Source organism: Tursiops truncatus, chromosome 5 (genome assembly GCF_011762595.2).
Source record: "Tursiops truncatus isolate mTurTru1 chromosome 5, mTurTru1.mat.Y, whole genome shotgun sequence".
Lineage (NCBI taxonomy): Eukaryota > Metazoa > Chordata > Mammalia > Artiodactyla > Delphinidae > Tursiops > Tursiops truncatus.
The window spans coordinates 70734353-70761765 of NC_047038.1; the positions used below are offsets into that span (position 1 = coordinate 70734353).

General features: G+C 40.1%; 2 protein-coding genes across 7 annotated transcripts in view; both read right to left on the reverse strand.

The window, feature by feature from the left end:
- Positions 1–1539, reverse strand: part of TXK (TXK tyrosine kinase) — a 74585-nt gene extending 73046 nt beyond the window's left edge. Inside the window, exon 1 of the mRNA XM_073805230.1 lies at positions 869–1539. Coding sequence (XP_073661331.1) covers positions 869–956 — 88 coding nt within the window. The 5' untranslated portion in view covers positions 957–1539. The remainder of the gene's footprint in view (positions 1–868) is intronic.
- A 2357-nt stretch (positions 1540–3896) lies between these two features.
- The window catches only part of TEC (tec protein tyrosine kinase), a 151345-nt gene continuing 127828 nt past the window's right edge, over positions 3897–27413 (reverse strand). For all 6 annotated transcript variants that reach the window (XM_073805227.1, XM_019928215.3, XM_019928209.3 and 3 more), the window contains 9 exons: positions 24824–24903; positions 23522–23655; positions 20182–20250; positions 19256–19427; positions 18918–19134; positions 8785–8849; positions 6016–6134; positions 5775–5932; positions 3897–4586 (listed from right to left, as the gene is read on the reverse strand). In XM_073805227.1, coding sequence (XP_073661328.1) covers positions 4503–4586; positions 5775–5932; positions 6016–6134; positions 8785–8849; positions 18918–19134; positions 19256–19427; positions 20182–20250; positions 23522–23655; positions 24824–24903 — 1098 coding nt within the window. In that variant the 3' untranslated portion in view covers positions 3897–4502. The remainder of the gene's footprint in view (positions 4587–5774; positions 5933–6015; positions 6135–8784; positions 8850–18917; positions 19135–19255; positions 19428–20181; positions 20251–23521; positions 23656–24823; positions 24904–27413) is intronic.

Consider the following 27413-nt stretch of genomic DNA (forward strand, 5'->3'; position numbering starts at 1 on the left):
CCGTCTTGATCTATGCGTGGACCCAGACTGTAAGTTATAATTCAGGTAGGTACAAGTGGAGTAGCCTGGTTTATTTTTTACGAATCCTACCCACAAGTGTTGGGTCCTAATGAGGTGATTTGGTTTAAACACATGACATTTAAAAATGGCAAAAAATGTTTCCTAATGCCACTTAAAACTCAGAAGTGCAAAAAATGTTGTCAGCAGCCTTGACTGCTTTATTCTGAGGTGACTGAGCTTCGTTGAAGCTTGTTTCCATAGTCATCCAGGATTAAAATCAGTCTTTTTCTTCCAGATTTTTAATTATTTGCATGATAAGGCTCTCTGAGTCTTCGAGGTAAATCAACGAGCATTTCCAAAACTTGTACATGGGACTGAACAGTCTTCCAAAGCAACTCCAAAATTAAGTTCATGAAGAACCTGTCATTTTAATCGACTGTTTCCCTCTAGTATCTTGTTGGGAGGCAGGCAAAAAGAGAGTGCCCATTGTACAGACGGGGACCTAATCTAAAGAACTTACCAAAGGTGACCCACTAGTGTTGCAGCAAATCCTGAAGTGGAACTTGGTCTCCTAGACTTTTGCTCTCAGTTCTTTACACTAAATATTCTAAATACAAACACTGTTCAAACGGATTGCATTTCTACACACACAGGTAGACTTAAGGACACTATTTTGGTTTTTTTTGTGTGCTTAATGCTAAACATTTTCTAAAATTACATCACCACCATGGGTATTTAAATAACAAACAAAACCCTGTCACGACATCTGGGGAAATTATCTTCCACACTTCACAATTTCTGGCATTCAAGACTAACCACCATGCCCAGAACAAGCCCTGAAGATAAAGGACAAAGCCATCTTACTTACAGGTGGAAAGAATCATGGCTGCACTTGTGCGGGGAGCAAACAAAACAGCCTTCAGGTCTTCAGCGATGCTCCTGTCACAAAAACACATCTTTTAACTGAAATCATAGCTCACCCAAGACGTTTCTCACAGGCGAAGTTAACCCCACCTATTTTCCTGTTCTAAAAACCTCAGAGAAGTGTGTGAATGACAACCCAATGGCCTATATAAGAGAAAGCTTGATAATCTACATCCAGATCTCTGAGGGTAGCTGCTATCAGTTCTTCATTCCCGAGTGTGTGGGTGAGTCCAGCAAACACCATTTTCAAGAAATCACAAGATTTGGGTAAAAGGGACCTTAAAAAGGGCATGAATTCAAATTGCTCTCTCTGGACAGAGAAAGAATTGGAGGCACAGATAGGATAAGGGACACCGTTAGGGGTAGAAACAGAATTAGATTGTAAGTTGTGAAGTACCACGTCTAGAATATTCTGTCCTCCTACTCAGTACTAACGCTTTAGGCACCGTACGAGGAGAGTTTATTTTGCGGGGCAGGAGGGAAAACACTAACCCATCCCCAGGTGACTGGGGCATGGCCGAGAACTACAAACACAACAACATCAACAATAAAAACGCACTTAGGAGTTGCACTTCATCCCACGGAAAAATAACCAAAAAGTAACTAAAACCAAAGGGAACCACTGCACTGAAGACATAGCAGATTCACGTTGCCCTTCCTATTCCCTGCTTTCTAGATTAAGATCTCTTTACACATTCTGGGTGGATTCTTCTATTTTTACTTCTCCTTTAGCCATAGCTATGGTTTTATATAAAAACTTTTTTTAAGTTCTAGTGAAATATTTAAAGATTTTTGAAGAAAATATTCCCAAATGTTGCCAAATCTTGTTTTCCCATCAAAAATATACATAACTATTAGGTTAAGGGCTATACTTTCTCCTCTCTCTTCAAAGCGACCTAGCGCTCTAAACACAGTTCCTCAAGGTCAAAAGGGAAGTATGGGATGGGGCTGGGAGGGACGAGAGGACTCCAGGTGAGAGACGAAGGAAGGAGGGAGGAGGAAGGTATGACAATGACAGTAGGGCACGGCGCGCATACAGCCAACCTCTTGAATGAGCTACAATTCAGTTAACAGGTGTGTATATTTTTGTGATGGGGGTACAGGTAAATAGGAAGATGAGAAGGAAGGTGGCAAACAGACTGTGACAAGACTTGGGATAAATATTTTATTTTTTTCCATTATAAGGGGGACAGGGAAGGATAGAAGACAGCCTTCAGGGGATGAACTGACCAGAATGGAAAGATGATTCTCCATGGTCATATGAAGGTGCTACTCAGAGTAGCCAGCCACAGCCTGTGTTCCTTAAAAGGTCTTGATTTTCCATAAACGCAGCCATGTATAATAATTTTTTTAACCATTAAAGCACTTAGTGAGTTAAATGGGTCTAGTACCACTGCTATAATATTCAAGCCAGTGCAATCAACAGAAGAGGGTAGATGGGTCATTCACCTCGACTGCTTGCTCTTGCCTCTAGATCCTTAGTGGAAACACAGGGAAATGAGAAGTCACACGCAGAGGACATGCTATCCGGGTCCCAACGACCTGGCCATGTGACAAAAGAAGCCACTCCCTTGTCAATGAGACTTGAAGATGGTAGAGGAAGTGGGCCTTGAGTATGTAGCTTAAAGAAAATCAAATGTAGAGGCCTCAGCTCATTCTTGGAAGCAAGAGCCATAATAAATCCTCTGGGATCCTGAGTCCGGCCGTACACAGGTTCCTTCGGGCCCCACGTGAATGGATAAGGCTTCTTAGTGCTTCAAACACAAACCACAGAGATGCCTTTTTCATGTCCCAAGGTCTACAGGGAGTCCTGGAGGAAACAGGCAGCCAGAGAATAGTATTTGTGTTATTCTGAGGCCATGGGCACAACTTCTGGCCCATCACTTGCTTGGGAAGCCAGGGGGGTAAACTCCTGAACCCAGCATGGCCCACCTGTGAGCTGTTTCCTTGGCAACACTGTGGTTGAACCTCGTCAGCTGTTCCTGGAGAATGTCCTGTGGGATGCTGTTGACTGAGACAACTCGTCGCTGGGCATTAAGTAGCTTCTTCACATAAGAACTACTTATGTGAACGCTACGTAAAGAGTGTTCACACAATGCTCCACAGCGTGGGGGGAGACCACGGCCCCCCAGAGCAGACGAACTCCTGAAGAAAGGCCCTGTGCCTCGCTGGGCTTTCAATGCCCACAAAACCAACAATACAGTGTGGGGCAACACATGGCCTTGCTTTCATCATGATGGAGACTGTCGTTCTCTACCCTGGGCTCATGAGTAAATGAGGCTCTAACTCAGATGGTGTCCTGGTCAGAAATTATAAGGGTCAGAAACCCACTCAAGTAAACTCAATTGCAGGGTCTACTATGAAGCTATAACAGACAATCTCTCTGATGCAGGAACCCAAGTCCAGCCTGGCCTCCTGAAGCCCATCTGGGAGAGAGCTCAGACGCCACGCTCTCCATTTTTCCTGGCTGCTTCCTGAATTCTGCCAGAACTCGGCCTGCTCCTGGGTCTTGCGTGCAGTTGGGACACAGCCTTTGTGGTGAACATCATCTGTTCCTTCTGCTCCAGAGCTCACTTTCACATTTATGTCCAGGGACAGATTCTTAAGACACAGAAACTGATGGATTGCCCCTAGGCTCAATTTTCCATCCAACTCCAATTAGCTGTGGATACCGTGGGCAGGTCCACTTAGCCCAAACACAGCCCCTGCTGGGGGCTTAAGCTGGATAGGCACCTCAAACATGGCTACCCAAGTGAGGAGGGGGCATTAGCTATAGAAGGGTCCAGACATTTTTCTCTTCAGTAGGGAATGTTAGATCCTCAGGGGAAAAGGAACTGACAGCTGTAAGGTAAAATCCCTAGTCCTAAGAGGGTTGGCTCATATATTACAGAATTAAACATTTCAATTAAAAGACAACTCATAAAATCAACTATACCCCAGTAAAAATCAAATTACAAAAGAGACGACTCATGTTTCTTATAAATATATAACTTTATATATTGTATATATTTACAATATGTACAGCATACAAATATGTTCTAATGTAATACTAATGGCGGTCTTGAATACAGATGTTTCAAAACAAACGATGGGTACTTAGCCAAGGTGGGTTCCTGATCCATCCGGAACCCATATTCTAGACAATGCCCCAGCCCAGATTTCTGCAGAAGTCACAGAGAAGAGAGGGGTGGCTGCAACGTGGCTCGGATACCCTTCCCCCTCCCAATTACCCTGGCCTTCCACCGGCACCGGCTAACGCGACCCCACATGCACCCCTAAAATGGGCAGACCCTGGGGCCTGGGCACAGTGCCTGGCACGTAGTGGGCACTCCAGTACTTGTGGAATGAATAAAAGCGGGTGCTTTTAACCATCGTGTCTAAGGCAGCATTTCCATAATCCAGAAGATTCGGTCACAGAGCTACGGCTGGTGGAGAAGCAAATGTTTTAGGTGTTTCCCCTTTATAAGTAAAACAATCTACACGTCCAAGTGCTAAATAAATTAAAAGTTTGCCACAAAGTGCCATTTCTTCCTCGTGCTTTGGAATCTGGAAGCCATCGCATCATCCGGTCACAGCACTCATCTTCCAAAAGTTTCTGTACATTCGACTAGTTCATCTATCGTGCGCAGCAAATCTTCAAAGGAAGGCCTTCCCTCTGGTTTCTACAATTCAAAATCAAGTAGAAGCTGTGGGTTCCAGAATCCATCCCCAGAATGATTTTTCACCGCTCCAACTCAGATAGCAATGCATACCAGAGTAAGGGACTCCTTGCTTCGGGGCCGGAACACACATGCATCTCCAGACAGGTCTCATCGATCCTGCACGTGCTGCTGCTACACTAACCTTTCTGCCACATGGCTTTGGCATCCCATTCCAGAACCTAACAGAGATCCTAACTGCCTGCAAAATCAAGTCCTGCTAACTCACAGGGCCCTCTATAACCTGCCCCTCCCACAGGCCCTTGCTACCCAGTTTTATTTCCCACAAAAACCCTCACATGGGCCCTATGCTCAATGAGAACACTCTCTACCCTTGTATACACACACCAAGTTCACTACCACCACCCTACCTTTGCTCACATTGTCCGCACTCCCCCTAGCACCACTTCTTGGCCAGAAGGCCTCCGTCCATCCCAATCAGTGCTCTTGGGAGGCATGATAGCAAGTGACCAGGGCATGGGCTTTGGAGTCAGACAGGACTCTGCTTCTCTGTAGTTAAGTGGCCTGAGGCAAGCGACAACGTGATATCCTCATCCACAGAGTGGTCACAGTAAAAGTAGGCACACTTTGAAGGGTTATTTCGAGAACTAAATTGAAAGCACTTAGCACAGTGCCTAGCACATCATACCTCTGAGCTAATGTTACTGGTATCTTTCAAAAGTCATTTTGGTGTCTAATCTCTTCTATGAGGTGACATTTTAACATGGGGCGAAGGAAAACTTCCGAAGACTGAGAGTAAATGACCTGAGGAAGCTGAGGCTTGGAGAAAAAAAACTTCTCTGGTGAAAGAGTAATATTTCGACAACACTAGAGATCCACTGAAAGAAGAGCTACTTCTCTGGGCTTATCCCCAGAGCCCCCAGCTCAGGCGACTGTGGCGGGAGCCCCACTTGGGAAGGGAGCGGCAGCCTGAATTTACTATCTTAATTATTAGTGTTTTCCACTTCTTCACATCTTCTTCCCATTATTCAGACTGAGTTGAGAAGACCGGCTTCCTACTTGGGAGTTTGAAATCATATAAAACATGCACTCATTCACTAGGCTATAAAGACCACACAGTTTGAATCTACCAAGCCCGGATCCCTGAATGCTTTAGAGATTGAAGAAAAAAGCACCCGAAAAATGTTATACCTCCTGCCAGCATCTCAGCATCACCTCGTATACATATCTGGACGCCAACTTCGGCTGATGGAGTCGGTGGCCGTGAGTAACCATGGTTACCACTTCATAGTTGGTGTTTTTCTCAAAGGGCATTCTGCCTTCAGTGAATATTTCCCACATTAAGACACCTGGAAGAGGAGAAGGATTGCCAAACGATGCACCCAGTGCCTCTTCAGGGCAGAGTTGAGGGGAAGTGGAGCGTGACTCTTACCAAATGACCAGACATCTGATTTGCTACTAAAGCGGCTGTAATTAAACACCTCAGGTGGACACCACTTCACGGGAAATTTAGCACCGGAAGAACTCGTGTACTGATCGTCCAGAACATACCTAGAGGAAGACACTGAGTTACGGTCTGTATTTTGTACATGTTCTTTAATTTTCTTTCCCCCTTAAAATCAAAAGCACAGTTGACTGAAGTCCAACAGGCATCCGGTTGAAGCTGGCTGTTTGCCTCTGCAGCCACGCCTCTGCAATTGCCCTCTTCCTCTAAGAGCTAGAGATGCGTGCACTGTAACATTCTAACTGCGCTTTCACTTTTCTGTTTTTCTTTTTTATAAGGCATTGGAGGCAGCATACAAGAAAAGAGTTTGCAAACTTTCTTTTTAAGAAGCAGTTCTGTTCTTTAAACAAAAAGTTTACCCGAAGGCCCCACATGTAAAACATCTAAAGCAGAGCTGCTCTAAAGGAAGTGGTGCAAAGCGCTTGGAGCACATGTGCTTTTGCCCCCGTGATTCCACAGAGCACAACTTAAAACTATAGCAAATAAAAAGGGCAAACTGCAAAATGATGTACGCACATGGTGGTGTATATATGTATATACCATGACGTTCATCCTCTACACACACACACTCAGAACAACACTATGTAGTTTCTCTATGGGAGCATACTTAGGTCCTTCTGGAAGGACACACACCAACTGGTAACACTGGTTACCCCTGGGGAGGATCTTAATTGGGGTGCTAAATACGGGTTCTTCAGCCCTTTCTGTAATGTGTTCAGTATGTATTTACAAGAGGAAGGTGTTCATGTATTATAGGAACATACCAGGTTAATTTCTGCAAGCTCCATGGGAAAATATTCAAATGACTTTTTGCACAAACTTCCTTCGCTGTACAGACAAAGATGGTGACAATGCCACCACGGGCGTTTGTCAGTCAGGGGAGTCTGAACTGAGTGTAGAATGAGTGTTTCAAAGGAGCTGATGCAAAAGCACAGGCTTCTTGAAAGCCAAACATATGAAAATCAAACCTGAAATTGGAGGCCTGCCTGTTAGATACAGAATACCTTCACAGAAAACAAACAAAGAGCACTGGGTCCTTACTGCCCTGACAGCCAGCAGCTCTGGTCCCATTTCGGACAGTAATGGCTTTCTAACCTCCCTCGGCCCGAGTTTCTCAGGACGGAGGCCTGGCCTGCCTTTATAACCGCCCTCATGCTGGCCACGGGCTGACCACCCTGACCCCCTTTCGATTCTTGAGCAGGCCAAGCTCATCCCAAATTTCAAGCTTTTGGACTCGGTGTTCTGCCACCTGGAATATTTTATCCTCAGACTTTCACCTAATTGACTACTTCCTGCCTTTTGGGTCTCTTTTCAGATATCCTGGTCTCAAAGAGGCCTTCGAGAGGCACCAGATTTGAAGTCGCTACCGTCACCCCTGCCCCGCGCCATCACTCAGTACCCGCCCGCCCCACCAACCCCAAGTTATCGCTATCACAGGGGTCGGCAAACTTTTTCTGTAAAAGGCCAGACAATGAGTGTTTTAGATTTTGCAGGCCTTTGTAGAGTGAAAGCAGCCAGACAACACATCTGTGAATGAGTCTATGTCCTATTAACACTTCATTTATGGACACTGGCTTTTGACTTTCAGATAATTTTCACACGTCATAATATTTTTAAAGTTTTTTTTTTCCCCAACCATTAAACAATGTGAACACCGTGGTTGGCTCACGGGCCATACAAACGTAAGTGTTGGGTCAGATGTGGTCCAGAAGCCGAGGTTGGCAGACCCCTGCTCTGTCACCTCACTCTGTGCTCTCCCCTCTTAGTGGTTCTAAGGTCTTATGTTTCTCTCTCCTCCTGAATTTAAGCTGCACGTGGGCAGGGACTCACATGGATAATGTCATCCTCTTCTAGGGTTCAATCTCTACTGTTGTGCCTGGCACAGAGCAGGCACCTAATTTTGTATGGCTGGGTGTACAGATAAATGAATGGATGAAGGAAGGAGGGAAAGAAAGGACAAATGAAATACTCTTTAAAGGACTTTTCTAACACCCTATTAAGATTACAAAAATTAAGAGAATAAAAACATTACAGATTTGCGTATTCTAAAAACTTACCCCAAACACATTTCTATCAAAACAAAAGATTCTAGAAATTTAATCCACACCAGGGAGAAAAGAAAGTAGTGTATTTAACGGGCTATACTACCACCTAGTGGAGAGAATGATTAACAATAATTAACACAATGTATACTGTGTTATTTTAATATATTTATTTTATCTCAGGACACCTAATAGGGTTCCCTTTTTGCTTTATCAATGCAGATTATTTCCATGCTTATCAATCCTATAAGCTAATGTGAATATCAACTAAAGCCACATAATGAAGTATTAAGTAATCATAACTTCTCAACAGTTTACCTGAGAAAAAGCCAAAGCTAACAGTAAAAAGACAAATTCAGCAAAGAAATCTTTCAAAATATAGATAATCTATTTTCTAACCTTATACAAAAAACAATAAGAAGCAGAAAAATCAATCGGTACAAAAATGATGGGGACTTAAAAAAAAATGATGGGTACTTCTAATGTTTTGTTAAAGGAACAAAAGATGTTTCAAAGTAGCTCTTAAACAGGCATCAGAGGAAGAAGCTGACACAAACTGCAAAGGAAAAGTCAAGTACTTTCAAGGGAAAGGCCACAGTCTTACATTAATTTAATCCAAAATGTATAGAAAATGTTCACATATACTCAGCCTTACCTAGCCATTCCAAAATCAGAAACTTTCACAATCCCTGCCTCATTTACTAGACAATTTCTGGCAGCCTGGAAAACAACATTATAAAGGTATATTAGTTGCAAAGTTCCACAATAAAAGTAGAAAAATATAAGTTCTGTTTATATTAAATTTAGTGTAACCCAGTCAACATTTGCAGAGGTGGTGTCTCTTATAAATTTTTTTTTTACCCCTATGGAAACGTCTTCAACATTTATATGAAAGAATGGATAGAAAGACAGGTCAAAAGTCTCACGTGAAAAAAGGCATTATTACATAATCTTTGCCAACTGTCATATCTATATGAGGACTAAGAGGAGGGTCAATCAGCTTCTTGCCCACCCATTTCTATTCTTATTAAACTATCTGATTTTCTTATTGATAGTGACAACATCTCTTAAAGTCCTTAATTCAGGTTCTTACTAGGCAAGCTTTATAACACACAAGCATCAGAGTGATGGGTGAACAATCTTTTACCCAGTGGCTTTGCTCAATGATTGGTCTTCTCTAACCCAAAGAGTCAAAACAGCAGCCATATGTAACATAGTTTGCTTTGTCATTTATGACAAACACAATTCTAGATTACTTATACTTTCTTCCCCATTCTTTAAGGTTACAAGGTTCAAGAAAATAGTTTGGAAAAAGACATAGTATTTCTCAGAAGGAAGACATGATGACAATCTTTTCACATGCTATAACCCATAGACTAAGAATGTATTTTTCTTCCTTATGCTTCAGAATTTTATTCTCTGTACGACGCAAATTCCATTTACACGAGGTTATTTCCTGTTGAATGCGTTTTAAGACTCTCTTTTAAAGAATGAGTTAATACCCGTTCCCTGGATTATCTCCGCCTTCCTATAAAGATACCTTATCATGCCTTTACTTGATAGTCACCAGGATTCTTCACCCAGGAGACAGAAGCATCAAAATCTTCCCTTAAGGGATGACAAAAACCTACCCTAATGATGTCAGTATCATAGGCACAGACATATCAAAATTGCCTTCACCACAGTGAGGTATGTGTAGAGAGGTGTAACCTGTCATACTCACGTAGACAACAGATTTCCATCAGTTTTAAAAGTCAAAAAAGAGGAAGATGCTAAATTCACAAGTTTCAATATGACAAAGAGATGTTCTTTATCATCACTGAGCATAATAATAACTAACGTTACACATATCACATCATCTTCTATTTTGCAAAGTCCTTTGCCCCAATCATAAAATGTGATCTTTATAAGTTTTGTGAAAGAAAAGCCCAGGACTGGATGGCTTCACTGGTGAATTCTACCAAATATTTAAAGAAGAATTAACACCAATCCTAAGTTCTCAAACTCTTCCAAAAAATTTTAAAAGGTTCACTTCCAATCTCATTTTATAAGGTCAATGTTACCCTAACTCCAAAGCAAGATAAGGACACGACAAGAAAATAAAAATATAGGCCAATATGCCTGATGAACATAGATGAAAAAATCCTCAACAAAATATTAGCAAACAGAATTCAACAGCACATTAAAAGGATCATACGGGCGTCCCTGGTGGCGCAGTGGTTGAGAGTCCGCCTGCCAATGCAGGGGACACGGGTTCATGCCCCGGTCTGGGAAGATTCCACATGCCACGGAGCGGCTGGGCCCATGAGCCACGGCTGCTGAGCCTGCACGTCCGGAGCCTGTGCTCCGCAAGGGGAGAGGCCACAACAGTGAGAGGCCCACATACCACAAAAAAAAAGGATCATACACCATGATCCAATGGTATTTATCCCTGGGATACAAGGATGGTTTGACATATGCAAATCAAAAACATGATACACCACACTAACAGAAGGAAGGATAAAAATCACATGATCATCTCAACAGATACAGAAAAAGCATTTGACAAAATTCAAAATCCTTTCATTTCATGATTAAAAACTCTCAACAAGTTAGGTATAGAAGGAATGTACCTCAACATAATACAAGTCATATATTACAAGCCCACAGCTAACAACATACTCAATGGTGAAAAGCTAAAAGTTTTTCCTCCAAGGTCAGGAACAAGACAAGGATGCCCACTCTTGTCACTTCTATTGAACATAGTACTGAAAGTCCTAGCCAGAGCAACTAGGTGAGAAAAAGAAATAAAAGGCATCCAAATTGGAATAGAAAAGTAAGATTGTCTCTGTTTGCAGATGACATGATCTTATATATGTAAAACTCTAAAGACTCCACTAAAAAACTGTTAGAAGTAATAAAAGAACTCAGTAAAATTGAAGGATACAAAATAAACATAGAAAAATCAGTTTTGTTTCTATACACTAACAATGAACTGAGAGAAATTAAGAAAGCAAGTGAATTTCAATGGCATCAAAAACATTAACATATGTAGGCATAAATTTCACCAAGGAGGTGAAAGACCTGTACACTTAAAACTATAAGACACTGATGAAAAAAACTGAAGAAGACACAAATAAACAGCAAGATATCCTGTGTTCACAGAGTGGAAGAATTAATATTGCTAAAATGTCCATACTACCCAAAAGGATCTACACATTTAACGCAACCATAACAAAATTCCACTGCATTTTTCAGAGAAATATAAAACACAATCTAAATTTCATATGAAACTAAAAAGACCTTGAATAGCCAAAACAATCTTGAAAATGAATAAAGCTGGAGGCATCACACTTCCTGATTTTGAACTAGATTACAGAAATATAGTAATCAAAACTGTATGGTACTGGCACAGAAACAGAGACATAGACCAATGGAACAGAACAGAGAATCCAGAAATAAACCCATGTATATATGGTCAACTAATCTTTAACATGGGCACCAAGAACACACAAAGGGAAGGGATAATCTCTTCCATAAATGGTGCTGGCAAATTCAAAAATCCATATGTAAAATAATGAAATTGGACCCTACTCTTACACCATGCAAAAAATTAACTTGAAATAGATTAAAGACTTAAATGTAACACCTGAAACCATACAACTCCTAGAAGAAAACATAGGGGAAAAACTCTTTGACATGGTCTTGGCAATGATTTTTTGGATCTGACAACAAAACACGGGCAAAAAAAGCAAAAATAAATAACTAGGGCTACAACAAAGTAAAAAGTTTTTTCACAGCAAAGGAAACAATCAACAAAATGAAAAGGCTAACTATAGAATGGGAAAAAAAATATTTGTAAAACATATATCTGATAAAGGGTTAATATCTAAAATATATAAGGAACTCATTCAACTCAACAGCAAAAAAGCAAATATTCGATTGAAAAATGAGCAGAGGATTGAATACACACTTGATCAAAAAAGACACACAAGGGAATTACCTGGCGGTCCAGTGGTTAGGACTCCACACTTCCACTGCAGGGGGCAGGGGTTCAATCCTGGTTGGGGAACTAAGATCCCGCAAGCCGTGTGGCAGGGCCAAAAAAAAAAAGAAGACACACAAATGGCCAATAGGTACGTGAAAAGGGGCTCAACACCACTAATCATCAGGGAAATGCAAATAAAAACCACAATGAGATATCACCTCTCACTTCTCAGAACGACTATCAACAAAAACACGAGATGACAACAGCTGGCAAAAAAGAAAAGGCAGAGAGCAGAAGCAAGAAGAACTACAATCCTGCAGCCTGTGGAACAAAAACCACATTCACAGAAAGATAGACAAGATGAAAAGGCAGAGGGCTATGTACAAGATGAAGGAACAAGATAAAACCCCAGAAAAACAACCAAATGAAGTGGAGATAGGCAACCTTCCAGAAAAAGAATTCAAAATAATGATAGTGAAGATGATCCAGGACCTCGAAAAAAGAATGGAGGCAAAGATCGAGAAGATGCAAGAAATGTTTAACAAAGACCTAGAAGAATTAAAGAACAAACAAACAGAGATGAACAATAAAATAAATGAAATGAAAACTACACTAGAAGGGATCAACAGCAGAATAACTGAGGCAGAAGAATGGATAAGTGACCTGGAAGACAGAATGGTGGAATTCACTGCTGCAGAACAGAATAAAGAAAAAAGAATGAAAAGAAATGAAGACAGCCTAAGAGACCTCTGCAACAACATTAAATGCAACAACATTTGCATTATAGGGGTCCCAGAAGGAGAAGAGAGAGAGAAAGGACCCGAGAAAATATCTGAAGAGATTATAGTTGAAAACTTCCGTAACGTGGGAAAGGAAACAGCCACCCAAGTCCAGGAAGCACAGAGAGCCCCATACAGGACAAATCCAAGGAGAAACACGCCTAGAAACACAGTAATCAAATTGAAAAAATTAAAAACAAAGAAAAATTATTGAAAGCAGCAAGGGAAAAATGACAAATAATATACAAGGGAACTCCCATAAGGTTAACAGCTGATTTCTCAGCAGAAACTCTACAAGCCAGAAGGGAGTGGCATGATATAGTTAAAGTGATGAAAGGGAAGAACCTACAACCAAGATTACTCTACCTGGCAAGGATCTCATTCAGATTCAATGGAGAAATCAAAAGCGTTACACACAAGCAAAAGCTGAGAGAATTCAGCCCCACCAAACCAGCTCTACAACAAATGCTAAAGGAACTTCTCTAAGTGGGAAACACAACAGAAGAAAAGGACTTACAAAAACAAACCCAAAACAATTAAGAAAATGATCACAGGAATATACATATCGATAATCACCTTAAATGTGAATGGATTAAATGCTACAACCAAAAGACACAGGCTTGCTGAATGGATACAAAAACAAGACCCATATATATGCTGTCTACAAGAGACCCACATCAGACCTAGAGACACATACAGACTGAAAGTGAGGGGATGGAAAAAGATATTCTGTGCAAATGGAAATCAAAAGAAAGCTGGAGTAGCAATCCTCATATCAGATATAATAGACTCTAAAAGAAAGAATGTTACAAGAGACAAGGAAGGACACTACATAATGATCAAGGGATCAATCCAAGAAGCTATAACAATTATATAAATATATATGCACCCAATGTAGAAGCAACTCAATACATAAGGCAACTGCTAACAGCTATAAAAGAGGAAATGGACAGTAACACAATAATAGTGGGGGACTTTAACACCTCACTTACACCAATGGACAGATCACCCAGAATGAAAATAACTAAGCAAACAGAAGCTTTAAATGACACGACAGAGCAGATAGATTTAATTGATATTTATAGGACATTCCATCTTAAAACAGCAGATTACACTTTCTTCTCAAGTGCACATGGAACACTCTCCAGGATAGGTCACATCTTGGGTCACAAATCAAGCCTCAGTAAATTTAAGAAAATTGAAATCATATCAAGCATCTTTTCTGACCACAATGCTATAAGATTAGAAATGAATTACAGGGAAAAAAATGTAAAAAGCACAAACACATGGAGGCTAAACAATACATTACTGAATAACCAAGAGATCACAGAAGAAATCAAAGAGAAAATCAAAAAATACCTAGAGACAAATGACAATGAAAACACGACGATCCAAAACCTATGGGATGCAGCAAAAGTGGTGCTAAGAGGGAAGTTTATAGCAATACAAGCCTACTTCAAGAAACAAGAAAAATCTCAAATAAACAATCTAACCTTACACCTAAAGGAACTAGAGAAAGAAGAACAAACAAAACCCAAAGTTAGCAGAAGGAAAGAAATCATAAAGATGAGAGCAGAAATAAATGAAACAGAAACAAAGAAAACAATAGCAAAGATCAATAAGACTAAAACCTGGTTCTTTGAGAAGATAAACGAAATTGATAAACCACTAGCCAGACTCATCAAGAAAAAGAGGGAGAGGACTCAAATCAATAAAATTAGAAATGAAACAGGAGAAGTTACAATAGACACCGCAGAAACACAAAGCATCCTAAGAGACTACTACAAGTAAAATGGACAACCTGGAAGAAATGGACAAATTCTTAGAAAGGTATAACCTTCCAAGCCTGAACCAGGAAGAAATAGAAAATATGAACAGATCAATCACAAGTAATGAAATTGAAACTGTGATTAAAAATCTTCCAACAAACAAAAGTCCAGGACCAGAAGGCTTCACAGGTGAATTCTATCAAACATTTAGAGAAGAGGTAAGACCCATCCTTCTCAAACTCTTCCAAAAAATTGCAGAGGAAGGACCACTCCCAAACTCATTCTATGAGGCCACCATCACCCAGATACCAAAACCAGACAAGGATGTCACAAAGAAAGAAAACTACAGACCGATATCACTGATGACTATAGATGCAAAAATCCTCAACAAAATACTGGCAAACAGAATCCAGCAACACATTAAAAGGATCATACACCATGATCAAGTGGGATTTATCCCAGGGATGCAAGGATTCTTCAATATATGCAAATCAATCCATGTGATACACCAAATTAACAAACTGAAGAATAAAAGCCTTATGATCATCTCAATAGATGCAGAAAAAGCTTTTGACAAAATTCAACACCCACTTATGATAAAAAAAGTCTCCAGAAAAAAAAAAAAGTCTCCAGTGGGCATAGAGGGAACCTATCTCAACATAATAAAGGCCATATATGACAAACCCAGAGCAAACATCATTCTCAATGGCGAAAAAACTGAAAGCATTTCCTCTAAGATCAGGAACAAGACAAGGATGTCCACTCTCACCTCTATTATTCAACATAGTTTTGGAAGTCCTAGCCACAGCAATCAGAGAAGAAAAAGAAATAAAAGGAATACAAATTGGAAAAGAAGAAGTAAAACTGTCACTGTTTGCAGATGACATGATACTATACACAGAGAATCCTAAAAATGCCGCCAGAAAACTACTAGAGCTAATCGATGAATTTGGTAAAGTTGCACAGGATACAAAATTAATGCACAGAAATCTCTTGCATTCCTATACACTAATGATGAAAAATCTGAAAGAGAAATTAAGGAAACACTCCCACTTACCATTGCAACAAAAGACCTGTATGCAGAAAACTATAAGACACTGATGAAAGAAATTAAAGATGATACCAACAGATGGAGAGATATACCATGTTCTTGGATTGGAAGAATCAATATTGTGAAAATGACTATACTACCCAAAGCAATCTACAGATTCAATGCAATCTCTATCAAATTACCAATGGCATTTTTTATGGAACTAGAACAAAAAATCTTAAGATTTGTATGGAGACACAAAAGACCCCTAATAGCCAAAGCAGTCTTGAGGGGAAAACAACGGAGCTGGAGGAATCAGACTTCCTGACTTCAGACTATACTACAAAGCTACAGTAATCAAGACAATATGGTACTGGCAAAAAAACAGAAATATAGATCAATGGAACAGGATAGAAAGCCCAGAGATAAACCCACGCACCTGTGGTCAACTAATCTATGACAGAGGAGGCAAGGATATACAATGGAGAAAAGACAGTCTCTTCAATAAGTGGTGCTGGGAAAACTGGACAGCTACATGTAAAAGAATGAAATTAGAACATTCCCTAACACCATACACAAAAATAAACTCAAAATGGATTTGAGACCTAAATGTAAGACTGGACACTATAAAACTCATCGAGGAAAACATAGGAAGAACACTCTTTGACATAAATCCCAGCAAGATCTTTTTTGATCCACCTCCTAGAGTAATGGAAATCAAGCCAAAAATAAACAAATGGGACCTAATGAAACTTAAAAGGTTTTGCACAGCAAAGCAAACCATAAACAAGACGAAACACAATCCTCAGAATGGGAGAAAATATTTTCAAACAAATCAACAAAGGATTAATCTCCAAAATATATAAACAGCTCATGCAGCTCAATACTAGAGAAACAAACCACCCAATCCAAAAATGGGCAGAAGACCTAAATAGACATTTCTCCAAAGAAGACATACAGATGGCCAAGAAGCACATGAAAAGCTGCTCAACATCACTAATTATTAGAGAAATGCAAATCAAAACTACAATGAGGTATCACCTCACACTAGTTAGAATGGGCATCATCAGAAAATCTACAAACAACAAATGCTAGAGAGGGTGTGGAGAAAAGGGAACCCTCTTGCACTGTTGGTGGGAATGTAAATTGATACAGCCACTATGGAGAACAGTATGGAGGTTCCTTAAAAAACTAAAAATCGAATTACCACATGACCCAGCAATGCCACTACTGGGCATATACCCAGAGAAAACCATAATTCAAAAAGACACATGCACCCCAATATTCATTGCAGCACTATTTACAATAGCCAGGTCATGGAAGCACCCTAAATGCCCATTGACAGACGAATGGACAAAGAAGTTTAGTACATATATGCAATGGAATATTACTCAGCCATAAAAAGGAACGAAATTGAGTCATTTGTTGAGACGTGGATGGATCTAGAGACTGTCATACAGAGTGAAGTAAGTCAGAAAGAGAAAAACAAATATCATATATTAATGCATGTATGTGGAACCTAGAAAAATGGTACAGATGAACCAGTTTGCAGGGAAGAAGTTGAGACACAGATGTAGAGAACAAACGTATGGACACCAATGGGGGAAAGCCACGGGGTGGTGGTATGCTGAATTGGGCGATTGGGATTGACATGTATACACTGATGTGTATAAAATTGATGACTAATAACCTGCTGAATAAAAAAATAAAATTCAGAAATTAAAAAAATAAACAACTAATACTAAACTTTCTTTGGGTTATTTGTATGGAAATATGTTAATATGTTTCCGACATTACATGAAATTCCTAAAAATCTTACATGTTCTGGTATAATGTTATAAGTCATAATTCTAGTTATTACTTTAAAATGTGTATCTCAGAAATAACCAAAAAAGAAAAGGTGGAGAAAGAGGAACCCTTGTATACTGTTGGTGGGAATGCAAATTGGTATAGCCACTATGGAAAGCAGTGTGGAGGGTCCTCAAGAAATTAAAAACAGAACTACCATATATATGATCCAGCAGTCCCACTTCCTAGTATGTAGCTGAAGGAAACAAAATCAGTACCTTAAAGAAATATCTGCACTCCCATATTCATAGCAGCATTATTCACAATAGCCAAGATATGGAAACAACCCAAGTGTCCATCAATGGGTGAATGAATAAAGACAATGTGGTGTGTATATATATACACAGACAGAATGGAACATTATTCAACCATAAAAAGAAGAAGGAAATCTCATCAGTTGCAACAAAATGGATGAACCTGGAGGACACTATGTTAAGTGAAACAGACCAGACAGAGAAAGACAAATACTGTATGCTATCACTTATATATGGAATCTAAGGGGGAAAAAAAATGGAACTCACAGAAAGGAAGACTATACTGGTGATTGCCAGGGGTTGGGGGGTTAGGGGAAATGGAGATGTTGGTCAAAGGGTACAAACTTTCAGTTACAAGATAAGTTCTGAGGATCTAAGATATAGCATGATGACTATAGTTAATAATAGAGTATTGTATACTTTAACAGGGACTAAGGGTTCTACCAACATACTGAAAATAGACACATTTGGGAAGAATAGGCAGAGAAGAAAAAGAGAAAGAATAAATGAGTGGAGAAGAGAGGGAGACAGAGTAAGGGAGAGGAAAAATTAAGAAGCGTCTCCAGCACAATAATTTAGAACCAGTAACAGATTACTTTTACTGGTATTTTCTGGAGTTAACGTCGACTCCATCTCTTTCCAGTGAAGAAAATGAACGAAAGGATTTCTGTTATAATTTCAGCTTCTAGTGTGTGAGATGGAAAACAGCTTAGGACTTAGTCAAAGGATGAGTCAACCCTTAACTTCCCATTTATCACCATATGCATGTCATTTCACTTCTCTGATGCTAATTTTCTTATCTATAAGACAATGGTGGTCAGAAAAGCTGTTATGATTAGCTATCTCATGGGATTCTTATGAAGACCAAATGTAATGCATGGTAACTAACCTGGAAATATTACCTATGTAATTATGTATGATTTAATAAGCAGGTACCTATGTAATTATATACTACATGTATTAGATTTAATAAAGATCTTTCTGTTAAAACTATGGGGCAAGTTAAATTTACCACATTTAAAAGTAACAGTGATATATTGTTGAGAACAAAACTTGGGTATGAACACGTCATTCCTCATTTGTTGACCCAGATTACAAAGGAATTTGGCTGGCGATGGGAAGGCAGGTGGTTTGCGATTACCAGGTCTCTGTGGATGAAGCTGTTTCTCTCCAGGTACTCCATCGCTTCACACACATCTTGACACATGCTCAGCAGCACATCTCTACTAAAATGGCCTTGTCTCTGTCGGAGGAAATTCAGAAGGCATCCCCTTTCCATGAACTCGGTAACGATGTAAATGGGTTTCTGCTGGGTGCATACACCATAAAGCTGTACTAACTTCGGGTGTGTCAGTTTCCTGAGAGGGAAGTCATGCATACACAGAGTTACTGCAGGGAAAGAAACCACCAGGGGTGTTAGCTGGCAAGGGGCCACTTTTTAATACAAAAAGAGGAACCAGAAAAAATGTAGAAACTTACATCATTACTTTAGCTTCTTCTATGAAATCTTCCTCACACATGGCACCTTCCCTAATAGCTTTGATGGCTACTTTGTACTGAGCTCGCCACTTGCCAAGCCTTACTACTCCAAAGAGTCCACTCCCCAACTCCCTCATAAAGGTCAGCTCTGAAGGGTTAATCTCCCATTTTTCTGTGAGACAGAGGGGGAAAGTGATAAAATTTAATCAGGAGAATACAGTAGGAATCAGTGGAAAACAAAGAAACTATAACCAAGGTCAATCTAAAACTTACAAGGTAATACAATTACCAACACAGAGCAGACTTGCAACCTGCCCATAAGCGACAGAAGGTGGCTTTCCTCCCTCTGGGGAGGATGGATCCCTTCTCAGCTGTCACAGTAAAAGCAAAGTGAACTGAAGAAGGCAAGAAGATGCTACACAATAGGCTAATAATAATGGAGCTTGAAACTTAAAGGTACTTTTTTCTTTTTTAAACAAATACTTCCTCCTTTACCATTCCTCCCCCTGAAGTTTTTTTTTTTTCTGTTTCAATTCCATCAAGTTGGAAAGAGTTTAACCTGTTTAAAAGGCTTTCACCAGTAGCACAAAGACAATCAAGTTGCATGTCTTCTCTATTACCTCCATCTTTACTTTCCTGTGAGTAGCCAACCAAGCCCAGTGAGAAGCAGGAAAGGCTTTGATTTATTTTAGAAGTAACATGGTAATGCTTATTTTTCACTGACGGACAGTTTTCTACCAAATAATAATGAATAATGATGAAAACAGAAAACCTAGGGTTACTACAGCTATAAGTGTAATCATCTAACATCTCACACGGTAAACTTATATAAAAACAGTTCCGCTATGTGGAATTCTACACATCTAAACTGGTCTTGTCATAACGGGTTCAAGAAAAATTTGCCATGCAACTAAAAAAGGAGTTACCGTAGCTGAATCCTGCAGTGGTTGGTGCATTCTTTGTGCTAACTGGGTACCGCAGCCTTGTGACAAGTCCTAGAAATCAAAAAGAGTATTACAGTTGAATTCACTCACTCATTCTGCATGGTAAAGCACTAAACTAGAAACTCACTTACAAAATTCATTCATTTATTCACTTAGTGCTCATCGTCCTTGTGTATATATAGCCCTCTGCTATATGCTAGCAAAAACTAAAGGAAGGCAGGAAGGACGATGATCCTACTGTTGTCAAAACCAAGCCTGTGTGCCTGATGCACAGTGAGGCCAAACAAACCAAAATGTCGGAGTCTGGAGCAGAAAAAGGTTTATTGCAGGGCCAAGCAAGAAGAACGGGGGGCTTGTACTCAAAAGACCCCAACTCCCCAGTGGCCTTCGACAAGGGTTTTTAAAGACATTGTTAGGGGAGAGGGTAGTAAGACAAGTGATCAGCTCCTGGACCTTCTTCTGATTGGCTGACGGTAGGTAACAGGGTGATGTTTCAGGAATCTCAATCATCAACCTTCTGGTTCCAACCAGCCTGGGGTCTACTTGCTTGTGGTCAGCATGTAGTCACCCTCCTCCACCTGGATGGGGGTCTTAGCTTCTGCAGAGCGACTCAAAGATACGCATCAGATCATTATCTACATCCCTTCAGGAGGAACTAGGAGTCCTGTGACTAATCGTTAACTGCTTCAGCCTGCTCTTTGGAGCTTGCGGAAGGCTTAGGAGACTAAGCCTTTTTTTTTTTTTTTTTCCAAACAAGAAACGGGAAACACAGAGGAGCTTTTTTACCCAGGAAGGCCCCCACAGGGTCCTGCTTGGTTTCACTACTCTCTGAGCCGACAATTCCATATTTTTAAAATATACGTTTTTATTCATTCAACATTTTTTTTTTAAATGCAGTGTTTGTCAGGCACTATGCTAGCATGGTGTCTTGCAAACACTTTAAAGGATGTTCAAAGGTTTCCAACAATTATTATCAAGTATTATTTCATGTTCTTTTCCAGTATGAGATTTGAATTATGAAATGGAATTACAGTAGTCTGCTAAAATTAAAGTGATGCACCTGACATAACTCAGCATTTGTAATCTTAGCATAAAAACTGGACTCTACAATATTAACGACTGGGAATAACACAACTACTGGAAATAGGTGAGGTACCTTAAATCCTTTAACTTAAGTTGCTTACAATACTAAATAAGAAATCCCAGGTATTTCTCCTATAAACACGTGTAGCCCTATGTATTTCTTCTAATACAGCGTATCTCATAGTAATCTAATATTGTTATGTACTTCTCTGTCTCCCCTACCAGATGGTAAGATCTGGGAGAGACAAGATCAATAGCCATCTAGTTTCCCCATAGTATCCCTACCGTCCGGCACCGTTCCTGGCATGCAGTAGGCACTTAATACATGTTTCTGAAATGAGTGACTTGAGATAACGGTGAAGCGTAACAATTCACACAAGAACAAGAAGAAAGGAATAGGGGAATGTGAATGCTGAAAAAGACTAGAATAAAAGATAAGCAAAAGTTCTTCAGGGGATAAATTGATATGAAATCAGTTCCTCAAATGTTAAACACAGAGTTATTACATGATCCAGCAAATCCATTCCTAGGTTAGTACCCAAAAGAAATGAAACATGGTTCATGCAAAAACTTGTACACAGATGTTTCCAGCAGCATTACTCATAATGGCCAAAAGGTGGAAACAGACCAAATGTCCATCAACTGAGGAATGATACAAAACGGATAAACAAAATCCACATGATGGATTATTATTCATCGCTAAAAAGGAGTGGAGTACTTATATAGGCTACGACATGGAGGAATGGCAAAAATATTGCGCTCAAAGAAGCTAGTCAGAACAGACTGCATATGGTATGATTCCATTTACATGAAATGTCCAGAATAGGCAAATCTATAGAGATAGAAAGTAGATTAGTGGGTGCCTAGGGCAGGACTGGTGGAAGGGGTTAAGGGGTGACTGCTAATGCACGGGGGATGCTGAAAATGACCTCAGATTATGGTGACAGTTGGCACAAGTCTGCAAATATACTAATTTACAGACCACTGAGTTGTACACATCATGTGGGTGAACTTTATGGTGTGTAAATTATATCTCAATAACCATTCCTATCATTATCTGAGAGACGTGAAGAGAGTCACAAATAGCAACAGACTTGGCAAAGGCCTTCGATAAAATTTCAGAAGTTAATTTTCCATAGATTGGGCTGGACACTTGGCTGACCCCTGCTCAGTTACATCTTTGAAGTCAAAGGCTAGAAATCTTTCTATCTCATCCTCTGGAGCTTCCAAGGGCACAAATGTGGTTTCTGGTTTTGTTTTTGATGTTTGGTTTATTCCCATTCTGGTGGTTAAGTGTAGCAAAGATTTGGGAAGATGGAAGACGTGTCTGGGACATTCTTACGCTAGTCTTTGGAAGCCTCTAACACAGGCCTAAACCTAAGCTGCTCATCTAGCAGCTTCTGTGACAGCTGCGACATAGACATACATTGGAGTTTAGTTTGGTACTAAATGAAATATTCAATGACGCCTTTAAAGATGGTCCAGCAGGCTTTATTCAGGACCACTGTGATAGGTATAAGGACCACTGCAATGGGATTTTAAAGTGGGGGAAAGAGATGGGCCCGACTCTGAACACAACCTGGACAAATGAGAACTCACAGCCAGGGAGAAGGGTGGGGAATCAGTGGATGGAAAATTACTAAACGAAACATCAATGCAGGGAGGGCTTAGAGTGGTTCTGGCCAAACTAATCGAACAAGATTCTTGCTGAAATAAGCCAGGGTACCCAGACATTACCCGGGGGGATGGTGGAAGGTGAGGAACCCGACCAGTTATTGAGGGTGATTAGACATCAAATCTCAAGGGTAAGGGGTTCTGGTTAAAGTGACTTAGCAGGGTTATTGCCAAAACTGGATTTTATAAGAAAGTGTACAGATGGGCCCAGGAGATGGTCCAGGAGCCTGACTAAAGTTGCGTCAAGCAAAGAACCTTTGTCAGTACCAAGGATGTAGACCTTGTATTGTATGTGGCAGATGTGAACGTTTGCCACACACGATAAGGATAACTTGTGTTTTAAGGTCGAGACGGGGCTTCTTTTGAGTTATTATTTCTGATTTCTCTTTGTATATATCATTTCCTTAATAGGCAGTAATTTTAAATCAATCACTTTCTACAATTAACTGCAACATAAACCTGCTCAAGGTTTATGAATTAACCTTTATGAATTAGAATTCATCACCATGTCTAATCATTTTAATCACTACTTTATATTTGAAATAGGTTTTAACAGCTCACTTACCTGCTGCATTGTGCTTATGATATTCAATAATCTCAGGAATTGAACCAAAAGCATGTTTTTCTGCCAGATAATACTTCTTTGGAGATGTCATTGTCTCCTTTATGTGATAATGCCTGAAACCTGATGAACCTTCTCTGTAACAAAAATCAGAATGTGTTAGAACCAAGTTGGAATAATGTAACTTCACCCTTAAGGTGTTTTCTACCAGGGTCCCTACATATGGCCCCCTCTATTCTCTACACAAATTTTATTTTCCCCCATGTTCTTCTTAGCTTCACCTTTCAAATTAACGGATGGAAGTTATAAAGTGGGACTGATAACTGATACTTGGTCCCTTGCATGAGATCGTGAAAGAGAACATTTACCAAAACTCCATTTACCAACAATTAAAAGTCTTAAAATAGCTATTAGCTGGATACTGCTTTTTGTCCCTGCTGTTGGTGTTGCAAATGTCCAGAAGACCTCTAAAAGTTAATAAACTAGACGTACAAATCATGTACACATTCTATTTTAGGTATCTTAGATCTTCCTGAGTCATCTCTTGCTGAAAATCCTTTCCAGAGAACTCTTGCCGCTGTGAAGATAAAGTTCAAACTCCTTGACATGGACGTGATGTGTCTTCCACTTCTACCTCTCTGGCTTCTCTCTCCTCCCTTCCCCCTGCCCCTCCCATTCTACAATCCAGCTACAATACACTGTTGTCAGCTCACCAAGTGCTCGCTCACTTCCAGGTCCAGGCAATTTCCTGTGTCAGAAACACATTTCCCTCTCTCCAACTTTTGCCTGCCTCACCCGTCAGGTCTCACATTGGATGTCAGTAGACAACGTTAATGCCTAACTCAGATGTGTCTGGGCTAAGTCCCACCCACCCCCACCCCAACACACAAACACACACACACACACACGTTGCCCTCCCTGCATAGCAGTCACTCACATATACCATCACTGCCTGTTTGCCTGTCTGAAAGAAGCCCTCGCTAAGCTACTGGAGGGCTGGGTCTGTGTCTACTTGGCTCAGTGTGGTATCCTTAGTACCTAGCACAGTGCAAAGTAATTATCTGCGGAATGCTGCTACAGTTTCTGTAGTCATTCAGAACAAATATATATATGGAAAATGAGGAAAATTACTAGATATGAATATAAAAATGGTACAGACTTTAGAAATCAAGTTCAGATTTTTTTAATGCTCAATTGTAGCTTATTTTCTGAAAATTAGGAATCCATATACACTATATAAGAACTTCATATAAAAACTCTGATTTTAAGCAGAGAGAGAGAGAGAGAGAGAGAGAGATTACTTACCCTCCGAACTTTGTATAAAGGGAGACTGTGTACATGCCTGGTTGACTGGAATCTCTTACCATAAAACCACCTTCTTTATCCTAAAATCCAAGAAGAAAATTTTTTTCAATCCAATAATACCAATGCCACAGAGAAGATCCAAGAGCCCAATCTTATAATTTTATGATTATTATCCTCTGCCGAGAAAATCTGCTTTGGAGAAGCGCAACTTACCAACAGGTAAGTCATCCACGTGACCGTCTCCCATCCATGTGACCTTCCACTTCACATTACTGAACCGTGAGATTCGTTAAAGAAAGCACACTCCTAATTCCCCACAATCACAACTCCTCACACACACTAGTACTAGACATCTCAACAAGACAACCTCTCAGGGCCCTTCCAGAACTAACAGACAAAATTTTGCAATTCCCTTATGTCCTGGACATGTGGGGAAACAGTTACTGAAAAATGTATTTCTTAATGACTGGGTTTCATTTCATACATTTTTCATATTTGCTATAAGGCTTGAATCCCGACTCAATATCATCTTCTATCCACAGAGCATTTTGCCTGTAAATACCTCAGTGCTCTTTACAGGAAGATTTTTTTTTAAATCCTCAATTCCCCTGGAAATCGATGTTAAATATCACTCTTTATGAAAGGAGAGACAGAGGCACAAGCAACTTAAGCAGAGAAACCCAAAAGGCAGCAACATGCTGAATGACCAAAAGCTAAATCCTCATCAGGTTCTTAGCCTAAGAGCAAGAAACAGAAGCTAAGAACCTCAAATACCTCTCCACCATTAATGTCACAGTCAATCTCTAGCACTGAAATTGCTTTAAAATGAAAGTGTGTTTAACAGAACAAAATAAATTTTCTTCTTATTCCTAGGAAAGACAATGGAATGAAATAAAGGCCCACAAATAAATCTGATAAGAACAATTAGGGACAGTGATAACAGTTAATCGATCAATAAAACATGGTTATTGAACACTTACTCTGTTTTAACATGTTCTAATATGTGGATCTACTCAGTCCTCAAAACAGTCCTATTAGCAGGTACTATTGTTACCTCCTTGCCTGTTTACTTTACAGGTAAGGAAATGGGGCACAGAAAAGTTGGACATTTGCCCCAACTCAAACAGCTAGTAAGTAGCAGAGCCAGGATTTGGACCCCAGGCCTTCTAGCTACCCACTTCCCTAGAGCTGCCTCTCATTGTGAGGTCACCAGGGAGGCGTGTAAAAATCCTGTAGAGGGAGAGGGGCAGGGAGGGGCAGTGACGTGTCATCTGAAGCAAGCAAAGTCACCTGCTATTGCTCTCGTAACATAAACTACAGAAAGAAGTTATACCCTGAGAAAACTGGGCATATACTGGGCATATACCCTGAGAAAACCATAATTCAAAAAGAGTCATGTACCAAAATGTTCATTGCAGCTCTATTTACAATAGCCAGGACACGGAAGCAACCTAAGTGTCCATCACCGGATGAATGGATAAAGAAGATGTGGCACATATATACAATGGAATATTACTCAGCCATAAAAAGAAACGAAATTGAGTTATTTGTAGTGAGGTGGATGGACCTAGAGTCTGTCATACAGAGTGAAGTAAGTCAGAAAGAGAAAGACAAATACCGTATGCTAACACATATATATGGAATCTAAGAAAAAAAAATATCATGAAGAACCTAGGGGTAAGACGGGAATAAAGACACAGACCTACTAGAGAATGGACTTGAGGATATGGGGAGGGGGAAGGGTAAGCTGTGACAAAGCGAGAGAGAGAGGCATGGACATATATACACTACCAAACGTAATGTAGATAGCTAGTGGGAAGCAGCCACATAGCACAGGGAGATCAGCTCGGTGCTTTGTGACCACCTAGAGGGGTGGGATAGGGAGGGTGGGAGGGAGACGCAAGAGGGAAGAGATATGGAACCCTCAGAATGGGAGAAAATATTTGCAAATGAAGCAACTGACAAAGGATTAATCTCCAAAATTTATAAGCAGCTCATGCAGCTCAATAACAAAAAAACAAACAACCCAATCCAAAAATGGGCAGAAGACCTAAATAGACATTTCTCCAAAGAAGATATACAGACTGCCAACAAACACATGAAAGAATGCTCAACATCATTAATCATTAGAGAAATGCAAATCAAAACTACAATGAGATATCATCTCACACCGGTCAGAATGGCCATCATCAAAAAATCTACAAACAATGAATGCTGGAGCGGGTTTGTAGAAAAGGGAACCCTCTTGCACTGCTGGTGGAAATGTGAATTGGTACAGCCACTATGGAGAACAGTATGGAGGTTCCTTAAACAACTACAAATAGAACTACCATATGACCCAGAAATCCCACTACTGGGCATAGACCCTGTGAAAATCATAATTCAAAAAGAGTCATGTACCAAAATGTTCATTGCAGTTCTATTTACAATAGCCTGGAGATGGAAACAACCTAAGTGTCCATCATCAGACGAATGGATAAAGAAGATGTGGCACATATATACAATGGAATATTACTCAGCCATAAAAAGAAACGAGGTTGAGCTATTTGTAGTGAGGTCGATGGACCTAGAGTCTGTCATACAGAGTGAA